This window comes from Jaculus jaculus, chromosome 1, assembly GCF_020740685.1.
Source record: "Jaculus jaculus isolate mJacJac1 chromosome 1, mJacJac1.mat.Y.cur, whole genome shotgun sequence".
Lineage (NCBI taxonomy): Eukaryota > Metazoa > Chordata > Mammalia > Rodentia > Dipodidae > Jaculus > Jaculus jaculus.
In genome coordinates, this window is record NC_059102.1 from 282,006,379 (window position 1) to 282,026,968 (window position 20,590).

The window sequence follows — 20,590 nt, forward strand, 5'->3', positions numbered from 1 at the left end:
CATGGTAGGGTCTCACTCTAGCCCAGGTTGACCTGGAACTCACACTGTAGTCCCAGGCTGGCCTTGAATTTATAGTAATCCTTTTATCTCTGCCTTCCAAGTGCTGCGATTAAAGGTGTGCACCACCATAACCAGCTTCTACAGTACTGTTTCATAATATAAATGTAAAAGAATCTTTGTAATTTCGGTTGAATTTGTATATGTGTATTTTTTTTCTAACTTGTTTGCTGAGAGTTTATGTAAGTAAGTAGGTAAGTCATTAAATGGGCCTCTAAATTAATATTCACATCTAAAAATTTGATTGATCTACTTCCTAACCTGATTTACATTGGTACTCTAAGTTCTATTACTTTGAAAGTCATGTCACCTCTGAAGTTCCAGAAAATCATCCAGCAGACTCACCAATACAGCTATTAAGTACAGTACAATTAAAGCATCTCTTTGCTTGCATGTGTTCTTAGACAGTCTGAGTTCCTCCTTTGATAGCACTTATGTTTCATATGACTTGTTGGTATGAAAGTATTAACATTGAAACCATTACTTATAAAGGGACTTTGACTATAATAATAGAAGAGGGATTTTGGTTTATTTGTTTTTAGCTTAAAAATAAGATTCATATAAAAATAAATATAAGGTCTGGAGAGATGGCTTAGTGGTTAAGCGCCTGCCTGTGAAGCCTTAAGGACCCCATTTTGAGGCTTGATTTCCCAGGACCCACATTAGCCAGATGCACAAGGGAGGCTCATGTGTCTGGGGTTCGTTTGCATTAGGTAGAGGCCCTGGGGTGCCCATTCTCTCTCTCTCTCTCTCTCTCTCTCTCTCTCCCTCCCTCCCTCCTTCTCTCTCTCTCTCTCTTTCTCTCTCTCTCTCTCTGCCTGTCATTCACAAATAAATAAATAACAAAAAATTTTTAAAAATGTAAGTAAGCATAGACTTTGTGAGTTTACTCATTGTTCTTCCCTCCTATGGAGACCAGCCTGGTTTTAGTTTTGGCTGTAATCCTAAAAAGAATTTTTTAAAGTATATTTTAGTTAGAAAATGTCCTGAAGTAAGCTTTAACATTTTAATCAGAAAAGTGTTTTATGTTGTGACTTATGAATTAAAAATTGAAGTTTCTTCTGGAGCATCTGGGAGATAAGAAAAATTCACATTTTACAAAGTGTATCACAATATTGCAAAGAGAAAACCCAATATTTAATAAATAAAAAATCTTGTCAATTCTCAAAATGGTACAATTTTCTCAAGACTTATATAAATTGCAAAAGAAGTACCTACAGATTTTGAAACATGTATTACATAGATTTTACTTGAAGGAGTTTTAAAATGTCTAGGTGTTGTCTGAATTTTTCAAACATCTATAAGCTAGCAGTCATAACAACAAAGCACACACAAAACCTATTAAGTCTTTTCATGAAAGAAAAAACTCTAGTAAGGTGTATATATTTAATATTATTTGTCTATAAACTGAACAATTCTGCAATATGTTTAGAATTAATGCTTTTGATTATGAGCCTTCTATCAATACTCATGAGTAAATATGTAAGTACACTGGGATTTTGCAAATAAATTTTATTTAAGCCCTAGGCTATGATTATATCTAAATGACCCAATTATCATGATCCTTTTCCTTTATAGTCTCAAATATCTATCAGTGTTGAAGAATGGGAAGACACCAAAGACTCCAAAGAGCCAGGGCATCACCGCAGCATTCACCGCAACTCCACCTCCAGTGACCAGTCAGACCACCCCTTGCTGCGGAGAAAGAGCATGCAGTGGGCCCGAAGGCTGAGCAGGAAAGGGCCCAAGCACTCTGGGAAAACTGCTGAAAAAATAACCCAGCAGAGACTGAATCTCTATAGGAGGTCAGAGAGACAGGAGCTTGCTGAACTTGTGAAGAACAGAATGAAACACTTGGGCCTTTCTACAGTGGGATATGGTATGTTCTTTAAAGCTATGTACAGACTAGAGAGTTCTTGCTATTTGTAGTTATAAAGTTGGATCTGACTTGGTAAAACACTGATTTTTTTTTTTTCCTGTCACTAATCAACTTGTAGGAAATAGTCATACATATGTTGAATTTTTCTATAACTCTATATCATTCATTGTACTTGGAAAATTTAGATGACAAATATGAAATGGGCCCTTGGGCTGTCCCCTGAACCCATTCCATTAAATGAATTAGCTCAGTTATGGTTTTCACAAAGTTTGAGGCAGACTATTGAGAAAGCAAAGAACCAAGCCAATTAACTTGTTAATTAACTTGTATCTAGCAGAGATTTACATATAGGTTCATCTGGCTACAAAAGCTTCCTTAAACCACACAACACACCCACACACCCACACACCCACACACCCACACACATACACCATAAATACCACACCTAGTTCAACAAGAGAATGTAAGACATTCAGGTTATTAATTACACCAACTATTAATGAACTACAATGTTCTTATAAATTATGCTTAGTTTCTGATGATATAGAAACAAAGCCTTCCTTATAAAGTTCATTATTTACTTATCGCTCATTAATAAGTTACTTTTAGTGCAAGGTTCTAGCAAATGATTACTCATCCAAGCCTCATTTGTTTTTTCAAAGATTTTATAACACTATGGTGACCACACAAACAGGAGGTAGACAACATTTAAAAAATATATTTTTTTAATTTATTTATGATAGTGAGAGAGAAACAGATAGACAGAAAGACAGACACAGAGTGAATGAGTACGGATGTACCAGGGCTTGCTGCCACTACCTACAGACTCCACATGCATGTACCACTTTATACATCTGACTTTACATGGATACTGGGGGAACTGAATCTGGGTCATCAGGTTATACAACCAAGCTGCTGTAAACCCTAAGCCCCAGACAACATTTTGACTGTCAGAGACATAAAAATGTAAGTTGACTGTGTGGGGAAGTCATCTAGAAAAGATGTGTTGGTGATGAAAACTCTGGTAGATGCCATGTACTCTACAGTTTATTTTCATCATAATTTGTTTATTTTATGCTCACAATAACTCTGACAGAAAAAAATCTGTACTATTATGTTTAATCTTTCTTCTTCCTTTTTCATTTTCTCCATTCTATTTATCTACATATTCATAGAAAGATCAATGCATTCAACACTCATTTACTGAGTACTTGTTATCTTAATGGTTTTGGAAGTAAGACTTGGAATTCACAAATCATAGACTCCAGAACCTCCCCACTTAGTACTCATTTCCCATGATTCACCCTTTAAACAGATACCATTATGCTTTTCTCTTAGTATGGGACATTTCAGCAGACACAAGAAATTGTGTCTATCCAGACAAGACCTCTGAATCCATAGAGTTCATAATCTAACAAAACAGTAGATCGGATTAACTGTTTAAACTTTCTGAAAACTTTTCTCATGTTTGAAATAATAATGATATATGTATTATAATACTGAATTATAAACTATAATCAAACACATGTCAATGTTAACATAAATCTCACAGCTCTCAACTAGAAGAAAATAAGAGATAGTTTATTTTGGAGGCAAACATGAGTGAACATAGCTCTGACAATGGGAGAAGGAGCCAGGGGAATCCATATCTCAGGGGTCAGCTAGTCTTACCTTCATTTGCAGTGTGGCAAGGGGCCTGTCTCAAAGAAGGTGGAACAAGATAAACACCTTGATGTTATCCTTTGACCACACAAGCAGTGTGGCACATACATGTCTATAATACACACACATACTCTCCTAAAGTAAACACACATATAAAAGCTAAATAAAGCAAAAATAAGCTATTTAAATGACAAGACTGGTAACTCATGAATCTTAATGTGTTTTTTTTTTTTTTTTCTGAGTAGGTCTGGCAGGTCTAAGAAGTAAGTACATGACTAGGTATAGAATGTTAAGAAGATGGAAAGGAAAGTTATTAAAAATGACACTTTAAGGGCTGGAGAGATGGCTTAGCGGTTAAGCGCTTGCCTGTGAAGCCTAAGGACCCCGGTTCGAGGCTCGGTTCCCCAGGTCCCACGTTAGCCAGATGCACAAGGGGGCGCACGTGTCTGGAGTTCGTTTGCAGAGGCTGGAAGCCCTGGCGCGCCCATTCTCTCTCTCTCCCTCTATCTGTCTTTCTCTCTGTATCTGTCGCTCTCAAATAAATTAAAAAAAAAAAAATGACACTTTAAGCCTGGTCAGTTATGTTGTGGACACTTGCAATCCCATCATTTAGGAGATAGAAGCAGAACGATTAGTTCAAACCAGCCTTGGTTATGTAGCCAGTCTGTGTGAAAAACACACGAACAAAAAAATATGACTCAGAAGAGCTCTAATATGACCTCTGAGTTTGTGAAGGAAAAGTCATTGAGATGAGGCCAAATCAAGGCATTAATCTCTTAATAGAATCATGTTGGCAGTACTATGAGTCATATAAAGTGTAAGAGGAGCCTTGTTGGAGGATCTTGCTTACTACAGGCTTTGGGGCTACACCTTTCTGTGTTCTCCCTTGTATGCATGATCTTCACTTTCCTTATCTACCATCCCATGGTAACTGCTGTGCTCTTCAGTGCCATTCCCACCATGATGGATTATATATATGGCTATGTATATATATATATATATATATATATATACACACACACATATATATATACTCATTTATGCATATATATGTGATATATATACTTATTTATGCATATATATGTGATATATATACTTATTTATGCATATATGTGATATTTAAGTACATTTTAACAAGGATTTTTCTTTTTCAAAATTATTTTAAAATATTTAACATAATCTAGTAAGATAATTATGCCAATGTTTAAATAATAATTCCAAAGACAGTAATTTAAACCATATGGCACTTTTCTATTTCCTAAGTTCTTAGTTTTGTTATCTGGGTGCAATGCCCCCTCTTTCTATTCCCATTCCATAAGGGCTCCCTTCATTGGGGTATCTGTAATCTCTGTGGGGTCACAGATACACCAGTAAGTTTGTAGGTAGGACAATGCCTCTTAGTATACCTATCCTGCCCTACCTGTGGCTCTTAAATTCCATATTTAATATTTTTATTTATTTTCAAGCAGAGAGAAGTGAGGCAGAGAGAATTGGCATATCAGGGCCTCTAGCTGCTGTAAATGAACTCCAGATGCATGTGCCCCTTTGAGCATCTTGTTTTACATGGGTATTGGGGAATCAAACATGAAGTTTTAGGCTTTGCAGGCAAGAGACTTAACCACTTAGCCATCTCTGTAGCCAAAAATATTTATTTTTGATGCAACTGTTTTGGATGAATTTGTATCTTTGACATGGCCAGTAATTATCATAATGATAGGTCCTAATGCTCCATCAAGTCCACTATACTTCCACTTACAGAACTAAGAAATAACTAGAACATATGATAATCAATGAATAATGGAAAGAAAAATAGTAGACTGGTGGTTGGTACAACTATTGTTGATATGTTAAGTATAGCAGTAAGATACAATGAAACTTTCAATCAATAAAACAGACCTTTCAACATTTCCAGTCATTAATTTTTAAATACAAAGTCACTGAGGGATAAATAAATAGCTACAGGCTTACGAAAAGGTATGACAGGAAATAAACAGGTAAGGATTCACTCTGTATCATGCAGGACAGGAAAGAGAAAAAGAGCATTGTTATGCTCTCAGCACTACTTTTTAAAAGCATATTTTTTTATTAACAACATCTATACTAATAGACAATAAACCATGATAGTTCCTTCCCCTCTTCCACTTTTCTCTTCACAACTCCACTCTCCATCATATCCCCTCCTTCTCTCCATTAGTCTCTCTTTATTTTGATGTCATCATATTTTCATCATATTATGAGGGTCTTGTGGAAGGTATTTCTAGGCACTGTGAGGTCGTGGACATTGAGACCAACTTCTGTCTGAACAGTTGCATTGTAAGGAGTCATATCCTTCCTTTGTATCTTACATTTTTTTTTTCTGCCACCTGTTCAGCAATAGACTTTGAGCCTTGGAGGGTGTGGTAGAGATGTTTCAGTGCTAAACACTCCTCCATCACTTCTTTTCAGCACTATATTGCTTTTTGGGTCATCCTAGTGGTCACTGCCATCGGAAAAGAACAACTTCTCTAACAAAAAGTGAGAGTAGTGTCAATGTATGAATATGAACATTAAGTGAAGTACAAGGCAGTTTGGTGAAAATAATACATCCATTTAGCCAGACAAGAACAGGCTTTACACCCCTAAATCTCATAACCTCCCCCACCATAGGATCAGGTTTTTGGTACCAGGCATATATTTCCTCCCATAGAGCAGACCTCCAGTCCAATTCGAGAACAGTTGATTTCCCTCAAAGCAGAAATGTCACTCTTGCTTCCCTTTGATTGGCCTGGCTGGCCAAACTCAAGGCTTGCAATGTCTGCTGTTTTCACTGCTGATGACTTCTGCCTCCCCATTCGGCTGCATGCAGTGTGGATTTTTCCAGCATTCAGATGGTCTATAGGGAGAAGGTTTTCAACCCAGCCTTAGCTTGATTTCTCAGTGACCTTGCCTCCCAGTCATGTGAAGTCTTTAGCAATAGGGTCTTACCATCTGTTTCTGGTGGGAAACCCTAAAAATAAACATGTGGAGGATGAAATCAGGGAATCTTCCCATTCACAATTGCCTCAAAAAATAAAATTAAAACAAAGTATCTTGGAATAAGTTTATCCTAGAAAGTGAAGGATCTCTACAATTAAAACTTTAAAACCCTCAAGACAGAAATTGCAGAAGACTCTAGGAAATGAAAGACATCCCATGTACTTGGATTGGAAGCATCAATATTGTGAAAATGCCAATCTTACCAAAAGCAATGTACACATTTATTGCAATCTACATTAAAATTCCAATGGCATTCTTCATGAAAATAGAAAATAACAATCCTAAAATTTATTTGGAAGCACAAAAAGAGCCTTGAGTAGCCAAAACAATTTTGCTCAATGAAAGTAAGGCTGGTGGTATCACCATACTTGATTTTAAGCAATATTAAAAAGCCATAGTAACCAAAACAGCACTACTTTTAATCTAAATGAAAAAGATACCATTCTTCTTCTGTGAAGAAAAGCCAGTGAGTTGTAAAGTAAGACACCAGGTCTTGCTAGCCCCATTGGGATCTCCTTTGTGCCTTGATTTAAACTGTGTATAATCAATGTATTGCATACGTTACCAAAAATGTTGGCAACAGACTCTGCAGACCATGATAAAAATCAGAATTATTAGATGAAAAGTAGAGCAGACTAATTTAACAGAATAAAACATTGACACAATAATTGCATCTGCTAAGGGAAAATTCTTAATTATCTAGACAGTATTTTAAACAAACAAACACACACACTACTGGATTCTAGGCTTGATTCTAGAAACAAACAAAAAAAATAGCACAATGTCCTCTTAATGATTAATGGCATAGTGCAGGCATTTGTATTGACTAAGACATTATCTGTTGAAATGTTTCCTTGTATCATCATTTAGTAATGCAATTATTTCTATAGGAAGCTGAGTTATGTAAGGCTAGATAAGATGCATATGTTCTACCATTCCTACTACACTTCAGTGCTATGCTTTCATTTCCATCAATCTCAGTTACTTTGAAGAGAAGTCACAAATCACACAAATGGACACATTTCATAAAACAAAACCTATGAATCAAACTTGCTTCTCACAGAGATATATGATCCAGAGAGCCTCATCTCAATAGAATATACCTTAAGTTGGACTTGTTCCATATGTGGAGTAAACATCATTGTATACAAGATGAAATTTTAAGTTCCAACCTATTGATTTAGCTATCTATTTCCACTTACGATTGTGAGATTTATCAAATAAAATGCTAGATTCCCAGTGGGATTTGAATTTTAGATAAATATTTTTAGTATGTCACATGCCATTTTGGGGATATATTTATACTAAATTATTGTTAGTTATTAACAATAATTCACACTTCATTGGATTTCCTGGCTTTTCAGGGAAGCCCTGGCCTTATGGCAGGATATATTTTTATATGCACTGCATATGTTAGCAATCAAATATATTGCTTTATTTGAAAATCAATTTGGTTAGTTTTGAATTATGATAGTTTTACTGGTTAACTAATGATAGATTCACTTATCCACAATGTGTCTCCCTTGTAAGATAATGGCTTTTAAATTTATATTATCTTGAATTGTAATGGGAAATATTCTCACATTAGAATGGCAGATTTCTATGTAGAATATAATGATTGATATTACTGTGGGAACATAACATGAATTTCAGTAAAGACAATAATTTATTTAAGGTCAATTATATTGATCTGCTAACACCTTTATGTTTTTCAAGATAGGATTGTTCTGTAACACAGGCTAACCTGTAATTCACTACATAGTTTCTGGGTGGCCTTGAACTCATGGCGATCCTCCTACTTCTACCTCCCAAGTGCTAAGATTATTATATATTTGTCTTTGTTGGTCAGTAATTATTTTAGAATTTTTTTCAAACTGCAAAATTCAGCTCCTTCTTTCAGGACCTATACATACTTGTAATTGAATTGAACAGTACCAAGTGTGATTTTTTGTGTTGGGAGAAACTATGTTCATTGAAGTATGTGCACACCTGATATTACAATTGCATTTTATTATATTTTTGGAATCTAAATCTTGACACTCATAGGCTGTTTGCAAATCATTGTTTTGTTTTTGTTTTTTAAATATTTTTCTAAGTTTTACTGTATTCATTTGTTTCCCATTGTCATAAAATGATAATTGAAGTAGGGTACTTTATAAATAAATTAAATTAATATAATTGATTTTGTAGTTTTTTAGGCAGAAATTCCTTGAGGTGATCAGGTGTTTTATTTAAGTTAGTCGTTGGGGAGAGTCGCTTAGCTGTTATATCAGAGCAGGTGTGCAGTTAAGATAAAGAAATGTCAAGGTTAGACAAAAAGTATGACAAAGTCGAACATATGTGGTAAATCTTTTATAACAACTTGATCTAGGGAAAACTGACTCAGTCCTGTCAGAGGATACTCCTTTAAAATATCCATAGACTAGAGTCCATCTCTTAATGTTCAAAAATTTCTCAGCATTGCAAATGATGACCAAGTTTCATGCAGGAACCTTTAGGGGGCACATTCAAATGATATGTAAACAGAAGCATCTACGTACTGCTAAGTTAGTTTTCCAGCTTTGCAGCAGATTACAAACTTAAAAGCACATAATACATTATTATAACAGCAAATATAACTTTAGAAGAAAAACAACAATCTGGTAATGATTTAAAAGATATGCTTAAATTCTGTTATGTAGAATCTTTTTTATTCTTCAAAAGTAAGTAAATAAAACAAAGAGAACATTGGTATATCTTGTATCAGAGGTCTATAATGAAGTCAAACATATTTAGGGTTTTGGACATTTTAACACACACAAATTATATTTTACTTTCAAAATACATTTTAAAAATACTACTATCTTCCAGAGAATCTTCTATACCAACAATTCTTTCTCAAGCTGTATTTTACCAAAATTAATTTTAACAATTGATACAGTAGACAGTATAACAAATCATATACATGTTGCTTCTCTCTTTCTTTCCTTTTTTTTTTTTTTTTTTTGTTTGAGGTAGCATCTCATTCTAGTTGAGCCTGACCTAGGACTCACTATGTAGTCTCAAGCTGGCCTCAAACTCATAGATATCCTCCTACCTCTGCCTCCGAATGCTAGAATTAAAGGTGTGTGCCAGCACATCCGGCTGCTTCTCTATAACTTTAATATAAATGCCTTCTTATCATAGTTGTTTAAAGGTGAATATAGTGAAGGTTATTGTGAGCAGAAGTAGGTGAATTATCATTGAATGGAATGAAATGTGTCTATCATAGTTCTAATGATGGCGATGTGAAAAATAGCCAAACTGATGTAAATATTCATACTGTGGGCAAAAGTATAGCAAGTTCATGTTAACATGGTGTGAACATAAATATAGTATTTGCTGTAATGTTCTGTGCCTGATATGGCAACACTGGCATTTGTGTATCCTCTAGATGAAATGAATGACCATCAGAGCACCCTCTCCTACATCCTGATTAACCCATCCCCAGACACCAGGCTGGAACTGAATGATGTTGTGTAAGTTGATCTGCTATTTCTCATTAGACTTACCTTATACTTGTATTTACTACTACAACCCCTGATTTTTATTTAGATTTAAAGGCTTAAACAAATCTATTTTTTTTCACTAAACAAAGGTATTATATGTGTCTCTGTGCATAATATTATAAGATGCATGACTGTTTAAATGGAAGGGTATGTAATAAAAACATTAACATTCTGTAATCTCTAAAGTTATGTATATTTGGAGAAACAAGAGAACATCTGTGGGATCACAGAGGAACTTAAGGAAAAGCTGAACTGTCGCATAGTACTTAATTCTAAATGTTTTCAAGTTTTCATTAGCCTAAGTAGACTATGGTTTGAGCTCTATGCAAAGGTCTGTGAGAAAGACTGGATTCATTAAAACTACAGATGGTATATCTACAATAGTAATAGTACCACCCTAAAGAGAAGATGGCAGTTTTCCTGACTTCAGAGTCAATATTTTATCAGCAGAACTATAGAATAAATCTGAAAATTGAATAGCAGTACTCAATGTGACTGTCATTAATGAGTTGATCAGTGATTGAGTGAAATGATATTTACATGTTGCATATGTGGCTAGTGTTCTGGGGAACTTAGACAAGGTTTGAATACTTATGCTTTATTTAAAACTTTAATTTTCATATAGTAATGTTACTCTTTATATGTTACAGGGTGATATTTCCCTACATGTATACTATGTGGTTTTGATTAGAGGGCAATTGTTGTATCAGTGTTTAAGATATTTATAACTTAGGTTGGGAATATCCCAACTCTCCTTTTTATCTATTTTGAAATATGCATACAATTAATTATTTCACTGTATTATAAAAATTCTATCCAACTTGATCCATGTACCAATTAATCATATTTTTATACCTCCTCCCCCACACCTTTCCCATACTATGATCACCCTGACCCTCTCTCTCTCTCTCTCCATATATATATATATATATATATATATATATATATATATATATATATCAATTTTTTAGCTTGCATACAAAAATGAAGACACATGGCATTTGTCTTTCTGTGCCCAACTATATTTTACTTTACATAATGTCTTGTTCCATATTTGTGGCTGTAAATGATGAAATCTCATTCTTCTGGTGGTTGAACAATATACTATAGTTATATAGTCTTATATTTTTGACAGTATTTCACTTTTTTCTGGGCATGTGTCCTGGGACATCAGTGGGTCTACTGTGCTATCTTTGGCTCTAGGCAGGTGCTTTAGAGTGATGTCCTTACAGTTTCTTCTGTTACATTCAGTGCTGGAAATGTTTGTGAGTGTCTCTGAAGTACAGGCTGAAGAGGTTGTCAGATTGCACTGCCAGATTGGATGCAGTTCTCTTAAATGTGATGTTAGCTACTGGTTTCAGACACTGCATGATTGACTAAAAGAAGGGTGCCTATGAGTTTCTATGCCTTGTGCAGCCACTCTGTCAGCCCCAAGAAAGAAAGGTACAGCTAGAACATCATCAGATTGAGGGCAGTAATGTTTCAGAGATCAATACCTAGGAGTGGACTGGCCCCCTGGGACCAGAGGGGTGTGACACTTTTATCCTGATAGCAAAGGAAGGTGCCTGTATGCTTCTAGAAGATTTGAAAGGCCTAAGCCATGTATCAAGCCTGATAGGTTGCCCATAAGTGTCCAAGGGCTGCATAGGTGACTTATCTGGGTCAGCCCACTTAAGGCAAATTGCCCAACTAAGTTGTGGGACTAAGGTTGTGGATAGAGTCGCTTGCCTACAGTGGAATAAACCACTCATGGCTGACTGCTTAGCTGCTTCTTGGAGACATGACTGGGCAAGCAGGTATGCTAGTATAGCTTTATAACCTCTGTTAGCCAAGCTTCTCGGAACAATTTTCTTTAGTTGTGGCTACAAGAAATAGGCAAGGCTACCCATTTACTTTGGAGGGCCTCCGTGGGCTGAGAAATCCAAGGTAGGGTGTGACTGTTGCCTGGTTGACCATCCATCTTTTTTCAAGGCCAAAGGTATGTGAATGGGAGGTCTAGCTGCTTCCCTTAGACCTCGGTGCTGAGCCATTCAGGCAAAAATGCCTAGATGCTGCTAGAATGGTGGCTTGGGACATCCGATTGGTTTGCAGACAACAGAGCTGCTAAGGTCAGTCACCTGTCTACCTCACAGGCCACTGGGTAAGCAGGGTCTGAGGACAGTGCTGTGTAGCAGGATTTTGGAGGGAGTGGGCAGTGTGGACTGTGTGCACTTTATGAGCCAATGTAAAGGAGTGGTAAAGTGCAGCTTCCTAAACAGCTTAGAGCCTCCGAATGCTGCAAGGTTTTCTTTACCAAGTTTCCAAGAAGTAAATGCCATAGGTGTCTTTTGTGTGTGCAAGGGCCGCTGGACTCCTTTGGCTTGGATATTAACTTCTAGTAAAGTCCCTTTTGATTCAAAGTTGATATTAAGAAGTAGGTCACGGATGCCGTCTAGTGAGGTCCCTCTGTGAAAGGCTGGTGTTTTGTCTTCCTGCTCTGATGTTGCTGCCACGTCCCATTTTCCTCTGATGCTGGGGTTTAAACATAATGGCTAAATAACCTCCATCGTTTTCTTTCTCTTGTCTTATGGCACTATTAAAAATTATATTTGATGAGGATGTTGAAAAATGGAGTCCAAAGAGGTAATAGCTTATCTGTAACATTTTTGGCCCCATCTTGGTGATTTTATCTAGTATATTACCGTAACAAAACATAATGACTAACTGTTCTTTTGGCATCAATATTTATGCATGTTTCTTTAAATTTATCAGTAAAAGTAATTTTTCACATTTGGTTCTCTTTATTATGGTTATGAGCTCCTGGGGAGAAAATTCTTGGTCAAACTCATGGACTGAATAAGATACTTTAGGAATATTTCAACAACCATAAATGATGATTAAACTTTTGGGGGGGTTTGCTTCAAGTTGGGGTCTCACTCTAGACCATTCAGACCTGGAATTCTCTATGTAGTCCCAGGCTGGCCTTGAACCCACAGTGGTCTTTTTACCTCAGCCTCCTGAGTGCTTGGATTCAAGGTGTGTGCCACCATGTCTGGCTTATTAAACTTTTTAAATATTTTTTTAAATTAATATTATTATCAACAATATATTTTGTATGAGCCAGGCATGGAGGCACACACCTTGAATCCCAGCACTTGGGTGGAAGAGGTAGGAGTATTGCTGTGAGTTTGAGGCCACCATGAGACTACATAGTGAATTCCAGGTCAGCCTGAGCTAAAGTGAGACCCTACCCTCAGAAAATCAATGTGTGTGTGTGTGTGTGTGTGTGTGTGTGTGTGTGTGTGTGTATACACATATATACACACATACATACATACACACATATACATATACATATTGTGTGTATATCTATCTATCTATCTATCTATCTATCTATCTATATACATATACATATACACATACACATACACATACATACATATACATACACACATATTATGGATACATCATGTGTTGGTTCCCTCTTTTCCCTCATCCCTGTCCCCATTCTACTGGGGACCCTCCTCAGTGAGATTGCAGCAGGTATTCCCTATGGAGTTGTTACTTGATCAAAAGTAATTTTTATGGTTTCTCCAATTGACTACATTAATCTCAATTTTTATTTTTTTCTAAATAATTATAATTATGGACACTAAATAGTGTTTGTTTACTTATGCTGAGTTAATTGGTATTTCACAATAAATTTTAGTTTTCTTAACCTTAACACAATTATTTTCCCTGATCACTAACAGAATGTTCAAAGAATTTTATTTTCTAATGCTTGATGCGTTTGTGTTTATGTGTGTGTGTGTGTGTGTATAGACTATGTGTCATATGTGACATGATGTGTATTTAATATATATACATGCATGTGTAGACACATGTGCCCTGTACACACATGTGAGAGACCATAGCTGTCATCTTACCATTTTTCAATCAGCAAGTCATAGCAAATTTTTCAGTCTTTGTCCCTACAAAATGGGTTAGAAATGTGTGTAGCCACTCAAAGCTGTTTACTTGGGACTTGGGTAATAAAAGACCACTATGCATGAAAAGCAAGCATTCTTAAATGTTAAGCCAGCTCTCTAGCCCAAGAAGATGTTTTTAACTTATATGGAACATCCAGCAAATATGAATGGCTATTACTTCAAGTGATTTCCAAAACTTTTCAATTCATAAATAAAACGTTTATGCCATATTTCATACAGTAAATCTGGCACGTTTTCAGAAAAACTTGTGCGAAATTATTTTTTGTTAAGCTAAAACATAAAATTCACTGCCATACAATATGTAACGTTATTGTGATGATCCGTATTTGATCTTTATGTCATTGCTATACATTTTAGTCAAATTTAAGCTATGACAACCACATCTACCACCACAAATATTGCAAGTCTGAGGCCTCAGAAGTTGATTGTTAAACTCACAGGTTTGCAGTGATAACAGCACAGGAAACAAAACAATTTTCCTTACAAAACAATGGATTTAGTGGATAAGGGGTGATCATTGTACTTTATATGTCTCCCTACAAATTCACTTCTAATGGTTTATTCCAAATGAAGAAGAAACCTAATTTGATTCTAAGACAATAAATCACTAGATAATAAGTTGTTAAAGAACTTAATGTGCACTATTAGTTTTCTTCATCGATCTGCAATGCTATTCATATTGAAAGTAATTATAAAGCAGTGTGCATAGATGGCAAAATCCAGTTAATAGATCCAAAGACCTCAATTTCAACTTTTACAAGATTAGAGAAAATAGTCTACAGTACTTTCATTATATGCCCTCATTCCTACCAAAGGCCACATTATACTAATGTTTTCCCCCTTTAGGCTATAGGAAGAAAAGTGCAGTCCTCATTATCTTCTCATGTTAAAATTAATTTCCTTATTATTTTTGTACCTCCTCCTAGGTGATATGAGAGTCTACTTTCCATTGCACCCAGAACAAGATGACATGAGAAAGCAGCATTGCATAAGTTGATTTTCCTTCTATTCTCCAAAACCTTAGTGGGTTCTCAATGCCTTTGAAACAGAAAGCAAAGCTACTTATGCTAAAACATAAAGTCCTGGGTAGACAAGTTAGTTCTTGTGTACCTTTTTTTTCAAGATTCATCTTCACTACATCCTTGTCTTGCCAGAGGTGTAAGATGGAGCTGAGTTTTCAAGTATATCAGAACAGCCCTCCTTCTGTGTCCCAGCTGAGCCATACAAGGAGGCCTCCCTGCTGCTCTGCTCCAGGGTGCCAAGACAATTTAACCAGAATCCCCTCTCTCTTGAATGTTCCTTTCATTTTCTAGGATGTCTGGCATTTCCTTTTCTTATTTGTATCTGCTTTCCCATGTTTACTGTGTTTTTGTGATTGGTTGATTTATTGATGATTGCTTGATTTATTTGTATCAGAGGAACGAGTTAATGATGACACATGTCATACAGTGTGAAGTAGAGTCCCTTAGAAACAAAATATGAACAGAAACCTTGAGTTTGTTAGGTGGACATTTTTTATTTATTAGTAAAATGAATTAAGAATTATTTTTTAAGCTGGGCATGCTGGCTCAAACTTGTAATTCCAGTAGTTAGGGAGCAGATGCAGCATATTGAGACTTAATATTTACAATAATAATAATTAACTAAGTAGTAGTATGATATAAATATTGATATGCAAATTAGAATATTTTTCAAATTACTTCAAACTTAATTTCATGAAGGATAAAAGTCTTAAGAACAATAAAGGTGAAAATCATAAGACACAATGTCAAAAGTGGCCACTGCAAAGGATAGTGAGTCAACTTGGTATTGAAATCATAAAGCTTAGCTAAAATGTGGGTGCTGAAATAGATCATAACTGAGAAAAATAACTGAGTGACTCTTCCTTCAAGCAGGAAGTATCATAAGGACCAGAAAAAAATTTTACCAGCAAGTTTAGCAATGACTTTTACCCCCAGCTATATACATAAATGGTTTAAGTAACCTAAAGACAGGATATATAAGAAAATAGAAATTTATCCTTTAGGACAAAAAGGATGCAACATCACAACAGAGCAAGGACTATTTTGGAAGAAGAGTGCTTTGTGGAATAGGAGTGACAGAGGGGGGACAAAGATGGGCAGTAGGATGGGAATATGACCAAATTTTAGTTTGTTCATATGTTAAAATTCTTAATAGAAAGGTCTTTATATAGTTGAAATTTAAAATGTTGAGGAATCCATGCTGTCTTTATTTACCATTTAGTTTTTGCTTTGTTTTTTCTTTTATTAGATACTTAATCCGACCAGATCCTCTGTCGTATCTTCCAAACAGTGAACCCAGCAGGAAAAACAGCATTTGCAATGCTGCTGTTCAAGACTCTCGAGAGGAGACTCAGCTTTGATAGGAAGAAAATGAGACTTATTTTCTCCTGCAAGGATCTTGCTTGAAATTACTGAAGTATTGCTGACATTGAAAAGAACCTGACTGGAATATATTTAATTTTCTCCTATTAAAACAAACAAAATCTACTCTCTTAAAAGTGTAGATAATTTTGAAACGTAATGTACAACTTACTGATAGTTCCCCTGTTAAGATTTAAAGTACACCAATAAGATCCATCTGAAAATAAAATTGAGACATAAAAATTTAAATCTGTTATTTGACTAGAACATTATGATGTACTGTAAAAAGCCAGTTTTAAACATGGATTAAGGTTTTACAGAAGTGTTAAAGATACTTAACTATACTTGGTACATTACAAGAACGTAGAAGATTGTTGATCCTCTTAAAATTAAATGTGTCATATTCTAATCTTTAGATTGGCTGTTTTAAAAAGTATGATCTCACCAGGAATGTCTGCTCATCTCTATCTAGAGATCAGCAACAAACTTATATGGCTGACTTTTATGTAAGTGTCATAGTTTGCTTTAGAATAGATCTTTAGTTCATTTTAATAAGTTTTGTCTCTTTTCATATGGTATCATTTTCATTTTAGATTTTGTGATATTCATAGCATGTTTAATTACATAGTAGAAAGTAAAACACAAAAAAGAAATATTAAAAACCTGAACTATTGGGTAACTTGACATCTAGCATACACTTTATGCCAAGAAAAGTGTTCTTAAGAGCAAATTATTTTGTTCTCCTAAAAACTGCCTAACATAGAGAAAATATTATAATCTCTTGCTTAATTTTAATCTAAGAACTGAAATATTATCTGGATATTTGAGGTGTGCAGCAGTGAATTTTTTACTCTTAGCTTTAATATTTTTTCATTTACTTATAGAGTAAATATGATTAGTAAAATAAGTTGGGATCAGAATATTTTTACTTTATATGAACTAAAAACTCATTTCAAAACTTTAGACATTCTCCTTATATCTTTTGTATTGACATAATTGTAATCATAAAATTCTGATTTAAAATTCCTTAACATTGTGTTTTAGTTAAGAATATTATTTATACCATCTATACTTTTACATTGTGAAGAGAGAATATTAAATCAGTATTACTTGTCCTTTAAATTTACTATGAATTATTAAGAATTTGAAAAATGTGGCTGGAGAAATGGCTCAGTGGCTAAGGCACTTTTCTACAATGTCGAAAGGACCTGGGTTCAATTCCCCAATACCCTTGTAAAGCCAAATGCACAAAATGGCCCATGTGTCTGGAGTTTGCAGTGGCTAGAGGCCATGGCAGGACCATTCTCTCTCTCTCTCTCTCTCTCTCTCTCTCTCTCTCTCTCTCTCTCTCTCCATCAAATACATCAATAAAATAATTTGAAATACAAATTTATATATCAGTTGACCCTTGGCAACATTAATACTTTTGTCTATATGTTTCCCCTACATATATCTACCAAGAAGCACAAACAAATGCATCTTCAGTTTAGCGAATAATAGCATGTTAAGGAATTCCCATAGGGTGGGTATTGCTAAATTTTTGAAGATATTTTTCTGATTTGTATTTTTCTTTATTCTTGAATTTGACATTGGTTTTCCATTCAACATCAAATAGAACATATAAGAAATGGGACATTTTGTCCTTTCTTTTCATAATGAAGCAAATCATTTGAAAGAAAAATGGAAACTGGAAAAAAAAAAGCTTAACTATCTCCCAATAGTTATACTGAAAAATACAAACACAAAAATGAAATCAAAGTTTATAGCCATTGTGTAATGTGAAACAGTAAATTTGTAATGTGCTTTTTATTAGTAATATTTTAATTAACCACATTTTAGAATAAGAACTCCAACAATTTCCCTAAAATAGAGAGAAGCCTTTTAATTTGCACAGAACTACAATTTTAGCATGTTGCTTAATAGGAATCATGCCTTAAACATTAATGATTGTATGCATAATTCTGTGTATATGTTATAAACATGAAATCTATTTGACAAACACCACATAGTGTTAACATTGAAGGCAAAATTGAATTGATGTGTGTAATGGAGAAAATAATTAACTTACTGAACTTGTTTTGTATGGATATTCATGTTCAAGTTTGGCATTTCTTTGAGTTGACATTTTTACTCCATTACAGTTATTTTTAGGATATCAGATTTTACAAATCTTCTATTTCCCAATGAGATCTGAAGTTTAGTATTTTTGCATTATGACAGTTGTTAAGACTGGGATTTTAAGCTAGGATATGATTATATTTCCTATGTAACTAAAATTTTTGTTTCATAAATTTTTAAATAATTATTTTTATTTTTGATTATGAATCTTACCCCAAATTTAATACTTGAAAGAATTCATATCTGCTTGCTATAATGATAGTTTATTAGTCTTTCTTGTTATTAAAAAAGAAGTATGCTTATAAAATACTTTTAACAAACTGTTGCCTTTAAAATAATTGCACTTGCACATGAAAATAAAACATGAAGGTAGTCATTAATTGCCCTTGTGAACCTATGGGAATGGGTTTGATTTATTGTCTCTACCATTTTGCTACCAGTTATACTGAATTGCTTTAAAATAAATAATAATAAAATAATTTCTGATGATGATGAAAATTCCTGGTGTTTTCCTTAAAACTTAGTTGTTTTAAAAGTTATGTTTTGAACTATAAGATTATTTTATGACTTATATTTCATACTGAAAATAAACATAAACATAGGTGATCTCATTGGAAAAGAGTAATAAACTTCTGTTGAATGACCTTCTGATATGTCCTACTGTGGAGAATTATTGTAGGAAAAAAGGCAGGAGGGCTGGAGAGATGGCTTAGCGGTTAAGCGCTTGCCTGTGAAGCCTAAGGACCCCGGTTCGAGGCTCGGTTCCCCAGGTCCCACGTTAGCCAGATGCACAAGAGGGCGCACGCGTCTGGAGTTCGTTTGCAGAGGCTGGAAGCCCTGGCGCGCCCATTCTCTCTCTCTCCCTCTATCTGTCTTTCTCTCTGTGTCTGTCGCTGTCAAATAAATAAATAAAAGTTTAAAAAAAAAAAAAGGCAGGAATCATGAGACAAGATGGGGAAACATCTTATGAATGGGGAGCTCTGTGTCTTCCCCCTAGGATCCCAACTACAACAGTCTCAAGTCTTATGTGCTGAAGGATTTACAACCAGACACAAGTAACCAAGCTGTATTTAAGTAGGCAGGAAAGCAAAAGAATGGCCAGTAGAGTATTATTTGGGCTTTAGGTTCCTTTATTATGTTGAGGTACAAAGTGTCCATGGCTATTCTCTCCAATTATTTGATCAAGACATTGAAATGATCATGTGGTTTTTATGATTAAGCTTATTTACCCATTAACAGATTTCCATATGTCATACTAACATTGTGTTCTTGGGATAAAGCCTACTTGATCAAAGTGGATAATGCATTTGATGTGTTGTTGAATTCGGTTTGTGAGGATTTTGTTCAGGATCTTTGCGTCTAAGTTCATCAGGTATATTGGCATAGAGTTTCCTTTTCTTGTTATATGTCTATCTGATGTTGATATTAGGGTGATACTAGCTTCATAAAAGGAGGTAGGGAGCTTTTCCTGTTCTCCAATTATGTGGAACAGTTTTAAAACAAGTGGTTTCAGGTTTTCCATGAAGATTTGATAGAATTTGGCTGAGAAGCCATCTGGTCCTGGACTTTTCTTTGGGGGGAGGTTTTTGATTACCTTTTCAATATTAGTGGATGTGATAGGGTTGTTTAGGAGATTAATCTTCTTTGCGTTTACTTTAGGTAGGTGGTATGTGTCCAAGAACTTATTCATATCTTCCAGATTGTCCAGTTTTGTGGAGTAGAGGTTTTGAAAGTTCTGATGATTCTTCTAATTTCATTTATGTCTGTTGTGACCTCTCCTTTTTCATGTCTAATTTTGTTAATTTGAAGAATCTCTTTTTTCTATAGATCAAATTGGTCAGGGGTTTATTAATCTTGCTTATTTATTCATAGAACCAGCTCTGTGTTTCATCAATTTTCTTAATTGTTTTCTGTGCTTCCAATTCATTAGTTTATGCTCTGATCTTGATTATTTCTTTCCATCTGGAGCTTTTTGTGTTA

At 34.9% G+C, this 20,590-nt stretch overlaps 1 protein-coding gene across 2 annotated transcripts in view; it reads left to right on the forward strand.

Moving 5' to 3' along the window:
• Positions 1-17,327, forward strand: part of Kcnt2 (potassium sodium-activated channel subfamily T member 2) — a 365,450-nt gene extending 348,123 nt beyond the window's left edge. For both annotated transcript variants that reach the window (XM_004659523.3, XM_004659524.3), the window contains 3 exons: positions 1,636-1,936; positions 10,026-10,110; positions 16,380-17,327. In XM_004659523.3, the coding sequence (XP_004659580.1) occupies positions 1,636-1,936; positions 10,026-10,110; positions 16,380-16,491 (498 nt within the window). In that variant the 3' untranslated portion in view covers positions 16,492-17,327. The remainder of the gene's footprint in view (positions 1-1,635; positions 1,937-10,025; positions 10,111-16,379) is intronic.
• The last annotated feature ends 3,263 nt before the right edge of the window (positions 17,328-20,590 follow it).